This window comes from Pongo pygmaeus, chromosome 7, assembly GCF_028885625.2.
Source record: "Pongo pygmaeus isolate AG05252 chromosome 7, NHGRI_mPonPyg2-v2.0_pri, whole genome shotgun sequence".
Classification (NCBI taxonomy): Eukaryota; Metazoa; Chordata; class Mammalia; order Primates; family Hominidae; genus Pongo; species Pongo pygmaeus.
The window spans coordinates 132,760,444-132,778,117 of record NC_072380.2 but is presented as its reverse complement, the minus strand read 5'-3'; the positions used below and the strand labels follow the sequence as shown (position 1 = coordinate 132,778,117).

Below are 17,674 nucleotides of genomic sequence, written 5' to 3'. Positions count from 1 at the left end.
TCCTGCAGCTGTGTGAATTTAGAGACCATTTTAAAACTTGCTCAGGCTTAGTTTCCACATCTGAAGAATGTGGTTGTTAATATCTACATTGCAAGGTTGTATTGAGGGTTAAAGGATATCATATATATTAAATGCACAGAGCCTGCCATACAGTACAGATGCACACCCACACAGAGGTGATAGTATTTCTCAAATGTATATCAACAGTATTACTGTTAGACATTCTCTGTCACTCCAAAATCCTATTCTCTGACTAAAGCTACAAATCAGAAAAGTTGGATTACCAGAAATATATATATATATCTGTAACATATTTAGCACGGTAGGTCCATTCCACCAGTACCTATACATTACGATAACCTAATGAAAAGAAATGGCTGTGGTACAATTCTCATATTTTATTTTGTTAATGCATGATAAAAAATTAACCTCGTCATTCAGATCCATTATTTGGAATGAAGAATTTAGTAGTTCCTGACTCCCTAATTTGGCACTTTGAGGAATTTCCTCTGCACACTGAGCCCCAAAATGCACTATTTTCTAGACCAAAAATGAAAACATGCGTATATACAAGTGAGCTGAAAAGTTACAACACAAGATGATCATTTTGGTGAAAAGTAATCCCCCCAAATAAGCAGCATGTCATGTCCTTAGAATATGTTACACTAGAAAGCTAGTAAAAATTCAGGCTAAGGAGGCAATATAGAGTTCAAGTTTTATCACATATCAGCCAAGTTTTAGCCTTCCCTTAAAAACAGACACCTTCAAAGTGAAATCTTGCCAGAAGGGTTGATTTTTAATTATGTGTATATACAAACTTCTCTATTTTAACATTCAACATATTCAGGATTAATTCTAGAAAGATGCTATAGCTGATTTATAAAACAAAATGATTTAGGATCAGAAAGAAAATAGGGGCACACAATTTCATGTAGTCTCTCCCTAACTACCCCCACCCATAGCATCACAAGGTTTTTTTTTTTTTTCCTAATGCCACAATTGAAACCTGTATTAACTTAAAAGTTGACACTAAAGGCAGGAATTAAGAAGTCATCTTTTATGGCTTTTAAGCACTTCAATGCTTTAGAACCCCCTTGAAAATGCTAGTGAACAGGTCTTATTCCTTTAAATGTTGCTTTGATTTGAATCTTGGTGAAATCTAGATTCCCTATTAATAGCTGCACACTAATTTTGGAGAAAGTACAATTTAAAACCTTTAACAACTACTCTATTGACTCTGAAGAAGGGGACTTTAGCATGTCGCTGTTTGGGCTAGAGAAGCATTTCAACACCTTTCTGCAAACTAAGATAAAAACAATGAATGAGAGCTACAAATAGAAATCTAGTAAGGCAGTTCTATCATGTAGGAAAACGGTTTCTCGAATGTTTTCTACACTGACGTTTTTTAAAAAAACATATGATACCCGGTTCTTCCACATTCAGTGTATAAAACTCAACTTTAGACATGTATGTGCGGAGAAGACTCGTATGTGCGGAGAAGACTCGTATGTCCAAAACCATCCATTTGAATGGTAATCTTGTCTTTGCATTGCTTTGTGTCATTCTGGCTTCCATCACCCACAGGCCGCTAGAGGGCTGGGAGGACCAGGAGCTCAGCACTCTAACTCCTCCATGACTTCCATGACAATCGTCCGTGGGCCCGTCAGAATCAGATTGCTCACGGTCCGGTAGTCTACGTGCAGGACATTGAGCCCGTTGACAGAGACAACAAACTGACAGACCTAAAGGAAAGATGCAAAGCAAGAGCATCTATTATAGCGCCTGGTTCTGCACAAAGCTTTAATAAAGACAGTGTGTAGCCATAACAGGTAACTTCATTCTTAAAATATCCAAATGTATCCAGCTGACGACTCCAATTCAATAATTTCCAAAGAGCTACACGTTTTCTGGAAGGCCGTATAATTTAAAAAAAAAAAAAAAATCGTTTTAGTGTTTTACAAAATTGGGCTTAAATCCTAACTCAGAAATGTACTAGCTTTAGCTAGGTATTTAAATTTCTGAGCTTTATTTCCCTCAACCCTAAAATAGGAATTAATAATAATAATAAGATTAATACCTACCTTATAAGACTGTTGTAAGAATTAATGACATATATACAGTTTCCACTTGCAGTAATTCACAGGCACGCTTGCTCCCAATTATTAATTATTAGTGTTGAGGACTCAACCAAAGAATGTAAAAAGTACCAAAACACCTTGGGAACCATCATTTCCTTTTATTGTTTTCGGTGTGGGTAATATCGATATAAACTTAAACATGATATTAAGTCCAAAAATATCTATACTTATTACTTAGATACAACAAAATTGGAGAGTACTGGGAAGAGTATTGGAAAGCTCTGTCACTGTGGAAAAGATGAGGGGACTTAGAATCAAAGATACAGATTTAAGTTATAGGTCCCTTTGGTGGAATACATTAATCAAGTAATTTCTCCTCTTCTATGTTTCAATGATATAAATGCCTCATTTGTAAAACAGGTAAAAACACCTATTCTCACAGGCTCAAACTAGATAGTGCATTTAAAACCTCTTTGCAAACACCAAGCACTACACCGACGCTGAGTTCTATTAATTTCTTTCCTTTCAAAAAATACCCACTTCTTTCACGGTCACAGGCGAAACAAAATAGAAAGCCGGCAGTAGTACACAGACTGCTTTTACTCAATAAACACTCACTGTTGTCATAAATCTCGATCCTTTCCACTCTCCAGCCTACATGACTAGGGTGTTTTCTCCACATAAGATCACACTATTACTGTTTCTCTTTTCTTGGTTCCACAAATATGTCTTCATGGATTCAGGGCACATCTTATACAAAATCAGCAGTTTTCAACTATGGTGGAGGTCACAGTCATAATCGAGGTCACACAAGCAGGTCACAATCTACCCTGAACGAGGCCACAGTAATTTGCAAGACAATTTAGCAGTAATTTGATGTAGGCATCAGCCTGGGCTTTGTTTTTTTTCTGCTGCAGCAGACTCATGAGCCAAAGAATGAGAAGAATTTCACCTCCTTCTCAACCCAGAGCTTTAGACTCTAGACTTGGGCCTTTCAAATTCCTTGTCTTTTCCACAGATACAGGGATTTCCTTCTCCAAAGAGATGAATAGCCTTTTTGCACTGCCAAATAAGAGGGCAGGAGTTGCCAGGTGAGTGCCCTGTCTCCAGCTGACCCTTCGCAGGCTCCCTGAGATTAGCCATGTCTCCGCATTGCTCAGGGATCACATTTCAGCATTTACTTTTTTTTTTTTTTTTTTTTTTTTTTGAGATGGAGTCTCACTCTGTTGCCCAGTCTGGAGTGCTGTGGCACAATCTCCTCCATCTCTCAGGCTCAAGCGATCCTCCCACCTCAGCCTCCCGAGTAGCTGGGATTACAGGTGTGTGCCACCATGCCCAGCTAATTTTTTGTATTTTTGGTAGAGAGGAGGTTTCGCCATGTTGGCCAGGCTGGTCTTGAACTCTTGACCTCCAGTGATCCTCCCACCTTGGCCTCCCAAAGTGCTGGGATTATAGGTGTGAGCCACCACACCTGGCCTCAGCATTTAGTCTTAACCACAATTGTGTGTCCTGTCGCACATCATGTTTGTTTTAATTGACCAGCATTTAAAATTTAGAAAACCTGCCAGGCACAGTAGCTCATGCCTGTAATCCCAGCACTTTGGGAGTCCGAGGCAGGTGGATCACCTGAGGTGGATCAGCCTGGCGGGTGGATCAGCCTGGTCAACATGGTGAAACCCCGTCCCTACTAAAAATACAAAAAAATTAGCTGGGCGTGGTGGCAGGTGCCTGTAATCCCAGCTACTTGGAAAGCTGAGGCAGGAGAATCACTTGAACCCAGGAGGTGGAGGTTGTAGTGAGCCGAGATCACACCATTGCACTCCAGCCTGGGCAACAACAGGGAAACTCCATTTCAAAAAATAAAAGTAAAAAATAAAATAAAATTTAGAAAATCTTTGCACAAAAGTCCAGACTCTGGGCTGGGTGAGGTGGCTCAGATCTGTAATCCCAGCACTTTGGAAGGCCGAGGCAGGCAGATCACCTGAGGTCAGAAGTTCAAGACCAGCCTGGCCAACATGGTGAAACCCCATCTCTACTAAAAATACAAAAATTAGCCAGGCGTAGTGGCACGCACCTGTAATCCCAGCTACTCAGGAGCCTGGGGCAGGAGAATCGCTTGAACCTGGGAGGCAGAGGTTGCAGTGGGCTGAGATTCTGCCACTGCACTCTAGCCTGGGCAACAAAGCAAGACTCTGTCTCAAAATAAATAAATTTAAAAAAATCCAGACTCTGGCTTCTCTGGGACAATCAGAAGCTGTGATCATACCAGGTGTAGATGGCCATGTGGCCATGGCTGAGTAGAGCCTGCCTGTTCTACACATGGCATGGACACTCATTTGCCACAGTCCTTACGGCTTCCTATCTTCCTAACACCTGGCTGCCAGGCATGTGAGTTTGTGGTCCCTGATCTGTGGCCACCAGAGGGAAAAGCATTGAAGAGAGGGTGGCTTGAAGCTTGAAGAACTGAAGGACCCCAATGTTCATCAACAGATGAAAGGAGGTTGGGCGTGGTGGCACATGCCTGTAATCCTAACACTCTGGGAGGCTGAGGCAGGATTGCTTGAGCCAGCCTGGACAACATAGTGAGACCCTGTCTCTACAAAATATATATATCTATATATTTAAAAAATTAAAAAAGACAGAGGAAAGGAGAAATATAATTCAGTATATCCATACAGTGGAATATTATTTGGCCATAAAATGGAACATACAACATGCTACAACATGGGTGAGCCTTGAACACATTATGCTAAGTAAAAGATGCCAGTCAGAATAGACCATAGAGTATAAGAGCTCATTTATACGAAATGTCCAGAGTAGGCAAATCCACAGACAGCAAGTAGATTATTGATTACTTAGGGCTGGGAGCAGGGCTGGTGGGGTGGGGCATGGCAGTGGTTGGTAATGGGTACAGGGTTTCTTTTAGGGGTGATAAAAATGCTCTAAAATTGTTGTAATAGTGACATAACTCTGTGAATATATTAAAAACTACTGAATTCTACAGTTTACATGGATAAATTGCATGCTATGTGAACTATATCTCCATAAAGCTCTTAGTTAAGTAATGAAACAAAACAAAACAATAAACATTGAAGGGAAGAGGGCCCTGATGCTAACAGTGGGTAGATCCTTGTAGACAGAAGGGAGAGGCTGGTTTGGTTCAAGATGGGGTCCCGTGTACCTCTTGATTGCAGAGCTCTTGGAGGCCTCAGAAGCTAGGATGGTCAAGGCTGTCTGTGTGGGAGGATGAGCACCTGGTGAACTCTGCACAGGACCTTTACCCAGGTGTTCAGGGGTAGGAAAAGGGCAGTCAGCAGGGCTGTCTGGCCAAGGGCCAGTGGCACCAGTCACTAATACTGGTCAGGGTTCATTTTACTGGACTGCCTAAAAGCCCTGGGATGGGGGCTGTGGTGGGGAATGGTGCACATGATCTCAAATGGGAAGGACACAGGCAAGGGACACCAAAATGATCTGACATTGAACTTGTCATCAACTTTGGTGATGGTCACTTCAACTGAATTTAATTTTAGAAAAACAGGCCGGGCACGCGCAGTGGCTCACGTCTGCAATCCTAGCACTTTGGGAGGCCAAGGCAGGCGGATCACTCGAGCTCAAGAGTTTGAGACCAGCCTAGGCAACATGGCGAAACTCTGTTTCTACAAAAATAAAAATAAAAAATTAGCCAGGTGTGGTGGCACATGCCAGTAGTCCCAGCTACTTGGGGGACTGAGGCAAGAGTATCGCTTGAACACAGGAGGTTGAAGCTGCAGTGAACCAAGATCATGCCACTGCATTCTAGCCTGAGTGACAAAGTGAGATCCTGCCTAAAAAACATAAAAAATAAAAAAAATTAGAAAAACAGAAAAAGGTCATTTCTTGTTTTTGTTTTCTAAGTGCATGCACACACACATTTCTCAAATGCCAAAGTTTGTGACTAATTCACTCTTTCATAAAGTAAGGCTGATTCACGGCTACCCTAGGCATAAAGACAGTCTCACTCCCTTGCGTTCCCACATGCTGTCCAGAGCAGCCAGTCAAGAGTGGGGTCAGACCAAGCACACCGTGAACTGCTCATTTCCCACAAACCTTCTTACTTGTGCTGCCACCTGAGCACATCTCTAGGGGTATAGAGGATCAGGTGAAGACCCTCTGTCACAGATGTTCTGGAGAAAAAGCCCACGACATCTTGTACCAACTAGTGTGTGGAGAACTTAAATAAAGATTTATTAGGTTGGTGCAAAAGCAATTGTGGTTTTGCAATTTTTAATTGCAAAAACTGCAGTTACTTTTGCACCAACCTAATAAATACCAGCATCTTTGCCTTCATGAAGCTTACAATTTAGTTTAGAAGGCAGAGTATCACAGGCAGGATCCTTTTCAAAATAGCAGGCAACGTCTCAATCAATTCAGTCGTATATTGAAAAACCTATTATTTCTCAAGCACCAATCCAAGTACTTTACACACTTAATAAAAATTGTCCTAAAAGTCATAAGGTGACATCTGTTTGTTTTTGGTTATCCAGCTTCATTTCGCTACAATTGACTTGATATCCTTTTCAGGTATCACGTTTCCTCTGCTGTGGGCAGTATGGATAGGAATGTCAACCAACATGACCTGCCCTCCCCCATTCACAGGGTCACCTGACCCCAAGCTTAGCCAATCAGACTCTGTCTCCTGGACCACTGACTGTGGAGCTGAGTAACACAGGAAAGTTCATTTGCTCTGGTATTTGGGTCCCCAAATATGCCTTGGTTCCTGTCCTTTATGAAGCTTGGTTCTCCAGGCTAGGCACGGTGGCTCATGCCTGTAATCTCAGCATTTTGGGAGGCCGAGGCGGGTGGACCACCTGAGGTCAGGAGTTCAAGACCAGCCTGACCAACATGGTGAAACCCCGTCTCTACTAAATACAAAAAATTGGATGGGCATGGTGGTGCATGCCTGTAATAATTCCAGATACTTGGGAGGCTGAGGCAGGAGAATTGCTTGAACTCGGGAGGCAGAGGTTGCAACAAGAGCAAAACCCCATCTCAAAAAAAAAAAAAAAAAAAAAAGCTTGATTCTCTGGATCTGCCTGGTTCTCTGGATCTGCCTTTGTTTGTTTCACATACTTAATATCTTTCTAATCAATTTTTTGTTGTTGTTGTTGTTAGGCTAGCTGATTTCTGTCACTGGCAACCCACCATCCCCAATGCAATCTTTTTTTTTAAAGACAGAGTCTCACTCTGTCTCCCAGGCAAGAGTGCAGTGGCAGGATTTTGGCTCACTGCAACCTCCTACACCTGGGTTCAAACAATTCTCCTGCCTCAGCCTCCCAAGTAGCTGGGATTACAGGCACACACCACCACACCCAGCTAATTTCTGTATTTTTAGTAGAGACGGGGTTTCACCATGTCGGCCAGGCTGGTCTTGAACTCCTGACCTCAGGTGATCCACCCACCTCAGCCTCCCAAAGTGCTGGAATTACAGGCATGAGCTATCATGCCTGGCCCCCAATGCAATCTTTATAAACAAACTAAATGTCAGAGAGGTTAAATTATTTGCTCAAGTTCACACAACTAAGTGCTGCATCTGGAATCTGACCTCCAGGATACTCTACAGCCCTACATAAGAACAAATTTATAAAGTAAAATATGTATATGCAAGTTCTCAGGCATGCACAGAATAGTGGATGACAAATGTTTCTTCTCTTAACTGTTAAACAGTCCCTAGGTCCACTCAAATATCTTACGGTGTTGATGTTTAGCTTCTTTCAGCTTCTTAAGAAGGTTTTTATTCAACTAAGCTTTTGGGTTTCTTTTTGTGTCACTAAAAACTCTGAATAATATGTAAACTTAGATACTTATTTCAAACTTTTTCCTTGAATAAGGCAAAAAATAATGTCTTCAAAACATTTATCATGTTAATATTCAAGGTAGTAATTTTAGATTTAGGCTGTTAGGGCCAGTCATGGTGGCTCATGCCTGTAAACCCAGCACTTTGAAAGACTGAGGCAGGCAGATCACTTGAGGTCAGGAGTTTGAGACCACAGGTGATGGGTGCACCAAAATCTCACAAATCACTGCTAAAGAACTTACTTATGTAACCAAACACCACCTGTTCCCAAATTATCTATAGAAATAAAAAATCAAAAAAAAAAAAAAAAAAAGAGTTCTAGACCAGCCTGGCCAACATGGTGAAACCTGGTCTCCACCAAAAATACAAAAATTAGCCAGGTGTGGTGGTGCACACCTGTAATCTCAGCTACTTGGGAGGCTGAGGCAGGAGAATCACTTGGAACCTGGGAGGCGGAGGTTGCAGTGACCCAAGATTGCACTACTGCACTCCAGCCTGAGCAACAGAGTGACACTCTGCCTCGATAAAATAAAATAAATTTTAAAATTAAAAAAATAAAAATAAAAAATACGCTGGGCACAGTGCTCACACCTGTAATCCCAGCACTTTGGGAGGCCAAGGCAGGTGGATCATCTGAGGTCAGGAGTTCGAGACCAGCTTGACCCAACATGGTGAAACCCTGTCTCTACTAAAAATGCGAAAATTAGCCAGGCATGGTGGTGCATGCCTGTAATCCCAGCTACTTGGGAGGCCGAGGCAGGAGAATCGCTTGAACCTGGAAGGCGGAAGTTGCAATGAGCCGAGATAGTGCCTTTGCACTACAGCCTGGGCAACAAGAGCAAAACTCGGTCTCAAAAATAAAAAATAAAATAAAAATAGATTTAGGCTGTTAGGAAAGACGTCATCTGTCCCTAAGTGGTCTGAACAACTGCTGTGGTTCCAGCAATTCCAATGTCCTGTTAGTAAAAATGTACAAAATGATCTAGAAATGTAGGTATTACTATGTAACATATTCAGTTATAATGAATTTTCAATTAACATCTATGGTACACTATGTGTTGCAAGTCAACACACATTATGAGTAACCACAGGAAGCACTCAGCCTGGGGAAAATTATTTCTCCTCTGTATTCAAAAGCACACAGGCACAAACACACAGAATGCGTGACTACCTCTGAATGGCGGGCAGCCACCTTAGGAACTTATTACCTTCTACTTGAGGTGGGGTGACTTAGGTGCCACCCACTGGTGGTAACAAGAGTTCAAGTAAGGTTGCAATACTTTTTTTTTTTTTTCCTTATAATTATCTTTATCGGATCTGTTTCCAAAGATGGGATTGCATTTCCCTAGTTCTTGGAAAAGGGATCAATCATGAGCTCATATAACTGCTCTGTAACTCATCTCCCACAAGGAGGTAGTACCTTCACCTTCAAATGAAGGGATGAGGAGCAAATTCTTGAATGAAAAGGAAGAACAAAACTTTCACAAGTAATATGAAGCCTAGGTAAGTAATGTCTCCAAGCAAGTGGGTACTAGAGGAAAGTTCTAAGAACCGCTGGGTGCAGTGGCTCATGCCTGTAATCCCAGCACTTTGGGAGGCGAGGTGGGTGGATCACCTGAGATCATGAGTTCAAGACCAGCCTGGCCAACATGGCGAAACCCCATCTCTACCAAAAATACAAAACTCAGCTGGGCGTGGTGGTGTATGCCTGTAATCCCAGCTACTCTCGAGGCTGAGGCCCAAGAATTGCTTGAACCCAAGAGGCAGAGGTTGTAGTGAGCTGAGATGGCGCCAGTGCACTCCAGCCTGGGTAACAGAGTGAGACCCTGTTTGAAGAATTAAAAGAAAAGTTATAAGAACCAAAGTTAGCCTTGTAAGAGTTAACAGGAAGCAGGAGGCAGGACTCAGCACATTTCAGGGTGTGATCAGGTTGGGATAAATACCTAGGCTGAACTCCAGCCTTCCTCCTGATAGGAAGCCAAACTCACTAAATAATCTTGCCTCCAATTCCTCTCCCTGCGCCAGTCCTGGCAGATGTACGATAATCCTCTGGATAGACTGAGTGCCCATGGGATTGTTCAATTGCACATTTGTTCTTATAGGCTGGCGTCCCATCACAATGATTCAGTTGTTTCATCCAAAGTGGGAGTGAAGTTGGGGAGAAACACTACACCTATGATTACATAATTGTCTTCTCACTGTCATGCAAGTCTGTATTCACCAAGAAATTTGCATCCCAGAAATTGTTGCATTCATTCAATACCTTCTTGTTTTTTTCTTTCTGATCTTGAGAATGAAGGATTGAAGGGGAAGGCTGCTTCTGACTATCCCTGAAAATAACATAAAACATTTAACAATATAGAGAAAGACTCAGACAGAAAAGAATGATAAGATACACACAAATAGATGTGGAAAATGACCAGGGAGAGCTGAGATCTGCTTAGTAGAGTAGGAAAGGCTGCCCAGTTAAATGATACAGAAAGCAGAACAAGATGTTAAGTAGCAAGCCATTACTAAAACCTTAATCAAGTAGACCACTCATTTGTGTTATACAGATCATCCTGATCCAACTCCCATAAAAAGTGGAATTCTTTCCTAGACATCCCTACTAGGTATCCAGCCCATCTCTCTGGAATACTTACGTTAGGAAATGTACCACTTAATAAGAAAGACTTTTGGAGTCCAGTTGCATGTTAGAAGTTCTAGCTATGCATTCGGTTAACACTATTTGAGCCATTTTTCACTGCTCAATTGCTCAAGTGAAAAAGCACACCCAAATACAAAAAAAGTGGCTCTCAAACCGTAGTGTAAATGAGAGTCACTTTTGGGATCCCATTCTAAGTATGAATTCTCAGATCTCACCCAAGACCTACCAAATCAGACCCTCTGGAGGTATGTCCCAAGATTTGCAATTTCATTGAGCATATCAGGTGATTTGTGTACAGAACTACATTGAGAAACAGTGCCCATAATTATCTGCTAGGATTTTTTCTTTTTTTTGAGACAGAATCTCGCTCTGTCGCCCAGGCTGGAGTGCAGTGGCGCCATCTTGGCTCGCTGCAAGCTCCACCTCCCGGTTCACGCCATTCTCCTGCCTCAGCCTCCCGAGTAGCTGGGACTACAGGTGCCGGCCACCACGCCTGGCTAATTTTTTGTATCTTTAGTAGAGATGGGGTTTCACCATGTTAGCCAGGATGGTCTTGATCTCCTGACCTCGTGATCCACCCACCTTGGCCTCCCAAAGTGCTGGGATTACAGGCGTGAGCCACCGCGACCGGCCCTGCTAGGATTTTTTCTACCAAAAGTTAGTTTAAATGCTCATCCCATACCTGTTAGTATTATAAGAGAGCATTCTTTGACTATGAGCATTAACTGCCTCAAGGAAGCAGAAGGCTGATGTTTTAGTTATTAAAATTATCACTTGCCTAAAGGTCGGGCATGGTGGCTTATGCCTGTAATCTCAGAACTTTGGGAGGCTGAGGCGGGTGCATCACTTGGAGTCAGGAGTTCGAGACCAGCCTGGCCAACATGGTGAAACCCCATCTCTACTAAGAATACAAAAATTAGCCAGGCGTGGTGGCATGTGCCTGTAGTCCCAGCTACTTGGGAGGCTGAGGCATGAGAATTGCTTGAATCTGAGAGGCAGAGACTGCAGTGAGGTGAGATTGTGCCATTGCACTCCAGCCTGAGCAACAGAGCGAGATTCTGTCTCAAAAAACAAAAAACAAAAAAATTATTACTTGACGAAAGTCTGTTTCAATTTTAGAGCGAAATTTTGCTATTTTTTAAACTTCAAAACTAATAAAAATAATGATGGACAAAAATGACTAAGTTTAGAACCACTATCGGAGATAATAATCAGGCTCCTGAGAATAAGGACTCAGGCTTTTTGGCAGCCAAAACGTCAAAAAGAAAAAGGCTGAGACTGAAGCAGAGCAACAAAAATCATGAGTAGATTAAGAAATATTTGAAAGCTGTTGAAATTTAGATTTTTGAAAGAAAAGTTATTGATTGTTCCTATTTCTTTAAACTTCACTCCAAATCATATATCTGGCTTTCATAACATGATATCAGATTGTGAAAGCAATGTCATACACATTTAGATAAAGCACTATCTTCTTATAATTTGTTATTTCTCCTCTCTGTCCTATACCTGAGGAAGCCTAGCCATTGGGTCCATCCATGTCTTCGTCTGTTTGGGCTGCGACAACAAACATCAAATACCATAAACTGGCTTATAAACAATAAATAGTTACTTCTCCCATTTCTGGATCTTGGTTAAGTCCAAGATCAAGGCTGGCAGGTGTCTGGTGAGGGCTTCCTCTTTGTAGATGGCACCTTCTGTGTCCTCAAATAGTAGAAGGGCAAGGAATCTCTTCCCAGCCACTTTCATAAGGGCACTAATCCCATTCATGAGGGCTCTGACCCAGTGACCTAATCATTTCCCAAAGGCCCCGCCTTCTAATACCTGATCCCTTTGAGAGTTAGGATTTTAGCATATGAATTTGGAGGGGGTGTAAACACTCAGACCATAGTAGTTCATATTCCCAGACTACTTCTTAGGTCACAACTTGCCAGTCAGCATGGGCAGTGCTATAATAGCTAATAAGAACATCTAACAATTTTCCAAAACTCTTTACCTGTGTAATTTCATTAAAAATTCCCAACGCAGGTCCTATTATTTTTATTTCCATCTCACGATTGAGGGGGTAGATTCAGAAAGTAAAGTAATTGCCCCAAGTTCACAGAGCTAGTAAGTGGTGAAACCAGGATCTGACTTGAAACTTGTACACTTAAGACCTCAGCTATTCTGCCCCCTGAGCAGTGGATAATCAGCTTCCCCCAAACAGGCACAGATACCACATAGATGAGCATCCTAGCCTGGTGTCTAAGTACCTCTTTTCTTTTCTTCTTATTTATTATTTGTTTATTTGTTTCTCTTTTTTTTTTTTTTTGAGGTAGGGTCTCACTTTGTCACACAGGTTGGAGTGCAGTGGTGTGATCTCAGCTCACTGAAACCTCTGCCTCCCAAGTTCAAGCTATATCCTCCCACCTCAGCCTCCTGAGTAGCTGGAGTGTGTGTGCATTCATGCCAAGCTAAGTTTTGTAGAAACAGGGTTTTGCCATGTTGCCCAGGCTGCTCTTGAACTCCTGAGCTCAAGCAATCCACCTGCCTTGGCCTCCCAAAGTGCTGGGATTACAGGTGTGAGCCTTTGTGCCAGGCTATAGCAAATTTCTTTTTTTCTTTCTTTTCTTTTTTTTTTTTTTTTTGAGACAGACTCTCACTCTGTCACCCAGGCTGGAGTGCAGTGGCACAATCTCAGCTCACTGCAACCTCTACTTCCTGGGTTCAAGCAATTCTCGTGCCTCAGCCTCCCTAGTAGCTGGGACTACAGGTGTGTACTACCACATCTGGCTAATTTTTTTGTATTTTAGTAGAGACAGGGGTTGCACCATGTTGCCCAGGCTGGTCTCGAAATCCTGGCCTCAAGCGATCCACCCGCCGTGGCCTCCCAAAGTGCTAGGATTATAGATGTGAGCCACCGGGCCCAGTGTAATTTCTTAAGAACACTGCGTTTGACTTTTCCTTCCAGCATGCCTGAAAATGGAATAATGCTCACTTGATAATCATCATTATCACCACCATTGCCAACACCATTGCCATCATCTTTATAGATGGAAGAAAATGATGGGGAATGTGACAGGGGCATTTTCACTCTTTTAACAATAACCTGGACTCATCTCTACACCTGGGCCATATCTGGCAGGGGCATATAGCGTCTTATCTTCAGCCAGAGTTCAAATAACAAATAACCATGTTTATTACAACCTAGAGGAGAAGGAGGAAGTTCCCTCCCCCTGTTGGCAGCCCCATTCTTCTGCTAGAGTGACACTAGGGCGTAATAATAAGGTGAAGATTAGTGTCTCCTGGATGAAGAGTTTAAAGATTCCAGGTGGAACGATAACACATGAATATAAAGTGTATAATTACCCACGGTAACAATGCTTCAGACAGCAAGCTCCCCACACACACCATTTGTCACAGTGACTGATGGCATCGCCTAATCTCTGCCTTTAACTGACATTACCAATTCCACTCACATTCCTTCTTTGTTGTTGTTGCAATCTTTGCTTCGTAATAGAAACGGGACAGCAGAGGATTAAATAATTTACCATCTGTCTTCTGTAGGTGGGTGAGAAATTCGGTATGAGGTGATCGACACAACATGAATGTTACTATGTTCAATGGGGGGCACCCTTCACTTGCCTAGAAAGCTTGGCTTAACCATAGCAAAAATGAATTCCTTAAGAAGTTTATCTTCGGCTGGGCGCGGTAGCTCACGCCTGTAATCCCAGCACTTTGGGAGGCCAAGACGGGCGGATCGCAAGTTCAGAAGTTCGAGACCAGCCTGGCCAATATGGTGAAACCCCATCTCTACTAAAAATACAAAAATTAGCCAGGCATGGTGGCATGCGCTTGTAGTCCCAGCTACTCGGGAGGCTGAGGCAGAAGAATCGCTTGAACCCAGGAGGCGGAGGTTCCAGTGAGCCCAGATTGCGCCACTGCACTCCAGCCTGTGTGACAGAGTGAGACTCCGTCTCAAAAAAAAAAAAGAAGTTTATCTTCAGGAATACTCTCATTCTCTTCCTTCTCTCCTCAGTGATGGTCCCCCAAAGCTAAAGTTAAGTGCAGGGTAATAAAGAAAACATTGGATCAGGAGACTGGAGATAAGCTCTAGTCTCAGCCCTGGACTTCATGAGCTGAGTTGCTGTCAACATTCAACTTCACTTCTCAAAGTGTTCATTCTCCATCTGATAAATTGAGTAGAAAAAAAATATACTTATTAGGAACTTTAAAGTATATTTCAGTTCACGGCTTGGTGCGGTGGCTCATGCCTGAAATCCCAGCACTTCGGGAGGCCGAGGTGGGCAGATCACTTGAGACCAGGAGTTTGAGACCAGCCTAGCCAACATGGTGAAACCCCATTTCTACTAAAAATAAAAAAGTTAGCCAGGCATGGTGGTGCACACCTGTAATCCCAGCTATTAGCCAGCCACTCGGGAGGCTGAGACACGAGACTCACTTAATCAGGGAGGCGGAGGCTGCAGTGAGCTGATATTGCACCACTCACTCCAGCCTGGGCAACACAGTGAGGCCGTGTCTCAAAAAAAAAAAAAAAGTATATTTCAGTTCTTAAATTTTATGTTAGAAAAATAACTTCTACTTGTTAGTGATTGAAAAACCCAGTTACTATTAACAACAACCAACAACTTTGGTTTACTGTTTACAAGAATTAGACCAGGCGTTTGCTTATATTACATTTGTAAAGAAAACACTCTTCTTGGATATGTAAACTGAGGTTCAGAACACTACAAATGAAAGAATGTAAGAAGAGAGTCTCTCCCATGCCCACAAACAGACAAAAAAGCTAAAAGATACATCGTAAAGCTGTATTCTTTTAGGACAGTGTAGTATTGGTATAGACAGATAGACAAATATAACAGAATTGAAAAATCCAGAAACTAAACCTCATACACAGACACTTGATTTGTGATAAAGGGAGCTGCAGAAAAGAGACCTTTTATAATGACAAAAGTCCAATCCATGAGAAGGATATGAAAATTAAAAACATACACGCACCCAACAAAAAAGCCTAAATTACATGAAACAAAACTCACAGAATCCAAGAGATAAACAAGTAGTTTGACAATAATAGTTTGGTCCTACTTTCAATAAAGCATAGAACAGCTAGGCAGAAGATCACTCTAAATATATTATATACATATACATAATCTATGACCAGTAATTCCACTCCTAAATATGTACTCAATACTATAACTATATCATACTTAATTCATATAAAGTTCAAGAGTATACAAATAATCTATGGTCTTAGAATTTTCTTGGTAGTGGTTACAATAGCAGTTCACTTTGTTTTGTTTGTTTGTTTGTTTGTTTTTTTAGATGGAGTCTTGCTCTGTCACCCAGGCTGGAGTGCAGTGGCAAAATCTCAGCTCACTGCAATCTCCACCTCCCGGGTTCAAGCGATTCTCCTGCCTCAACCTCCCAAGTAGCTGGGATTATAGGCACCTGCCACTATACCCAGTTAATTTTTGTATTTTTGTAGAGATGGGGTTTCACCATGTTGACCAGGCTGGTCTCAAACTCCTGACCTCAGGTGATCCACCCATCTTGGCCTCCCAAAGTGCTGGGATTACAGGCGTGAGCCACCACGCCTGGCCTAGCAGTTCACTTTGTAATAACTGGAGATGTGTATAAATAATCTGTACACTTTCTATATAGTTCAATAAAAAATTGCTTTAACTCTCACCTTTACAATTTATTAGTTGTATTACTTTGGGCAAGTTAGAAATTATCTGAGTTATAATTTACTCATCTGTAAAATGGGGATCAAGTTTATTATGAGGATCAACTCTAAGTTCTAATCCCAGTGTTTATTACCACTGAATGTTAAATAAATATTGGTTTTCCTCTTCCATCCTTCCCTCTGCACAATCCCTGTTCCCCCAAACGGCCAAGAGAATACGAATTGTTGAAAGGCAGACAAACCATTGCATGGGTCCATACCCAGAAAAGCCTGTTGGGATTCTGTCTTGGAAATGGCAATAGGTGTTAAGTGATGATGTAATTTATTCAGATCAAAAAGGAAAAATTAAAATAAAAACAAAAACCAACACAAGGTATGAGAGAGAATTTGCTTCAATCTAAGAGAACCTCCCAAGGACAGAGAATCCAGAAGCCACTATAAACAATCAGCATACTTTTAAAGGAAACAGAGCAGTCAAATTCTGTTAAGGAATCTCTGATCTTGACCATAAGGTATCCACATTAACCAAGTTGCTTTAGAACTGAAACAGCTGTACAGTGTAACTAGACTCCTGGATGGTCCTTCACCAAAATATTAGACAGAGATGTAAACTGAGTCAAGATTGGCTTGTATCTAGGAATTCCTTACATCTTTAGAATGTTTCATATTCATGAAAACATCCACATTCAGCAAGGACACTACTTAGGAGTTTTGGATACTGCTGTAGTAAATAAGTTATGTGTTTGTGTCTAGTGCACACAGCCCTGACAGCAGGACACTGTTCTTGGGAGAAAAAAAAAGTAGAAGAAAAGAAAACTTGCAGCTGTATGTTCAGCCCCATAAATCTCTCTGCCAAGTATGCAACTGGCTGCAGAGTGACTGTGTGGGAGGAGGCAGGGATCCAGTTTTTGGACAAACACAGGATTCTCTCCAGAGAACTAGTCTTCCTCTAAGCTTTATGCATTTTAAGCATGCTATAGGGCTATGCAGTGCCCCCAAGGAACAGACTGTGCAATTGACCTTGAAAGAAAGCCAACCATATGTAAGAATAACTACCTTTCACAATAAGACAACAACAATAAGTAGCATTAAAGCATTTTTGTTTCAAATTGAGAAATTTGTAATGCCTGCTGGTCTCATACAGAATCTGCCCCCTTTCAGCCCCAATCAATCAAAGCTCTGTTTAAGATCTAGGCTCCCTCTTGGTATGCTCTGCTCAGCAGAGTGGGTCAATCACAGGGTGATTGTGGTGTACATAAAAGAGGGGGAGGTATGGGGAACCCCGGTTCAGTCCACACATACTGGATTCCCAAAGTTAGGGCAAAAACTTGCCTTCCTGGGAATTCTCTCTAGAGGCATAGATCAGGCTGAATGGAGAATTTGTGACCAACACTGATGTCACCTTCCCATCGGCAGCTCATGACAGCTCCAGA

At 42.0% G+C, this 17,674-nt stretch overlaps 1 protein-coding gene across 1 annotated transcript in view; it reads right to left on the bottom strand.

The window, feature by feature from the left end:
- Positions 1 to 383: 383 nt before the first annotated feature.
- DEPTOR (DEP domain containing MTOR interacting protein) overlaps positions 384 to 17,674 on the bottom strand; it is a 186,230-nt gene continuing 168,939 nt past the window's right edge. Inside the window, exon 9 of the mRNA XM_054498937.2 lies at positions 384 to 1,742. Coding sequence (XP_054354912.1) covers positions 1,614 to 1,742 — 129 coding nt within the window. The 3' untranslated portion in view covers positions 384 to 1,613. The remainder of the gene's footprint in view (positions 1,743 to 17,674) is intronic.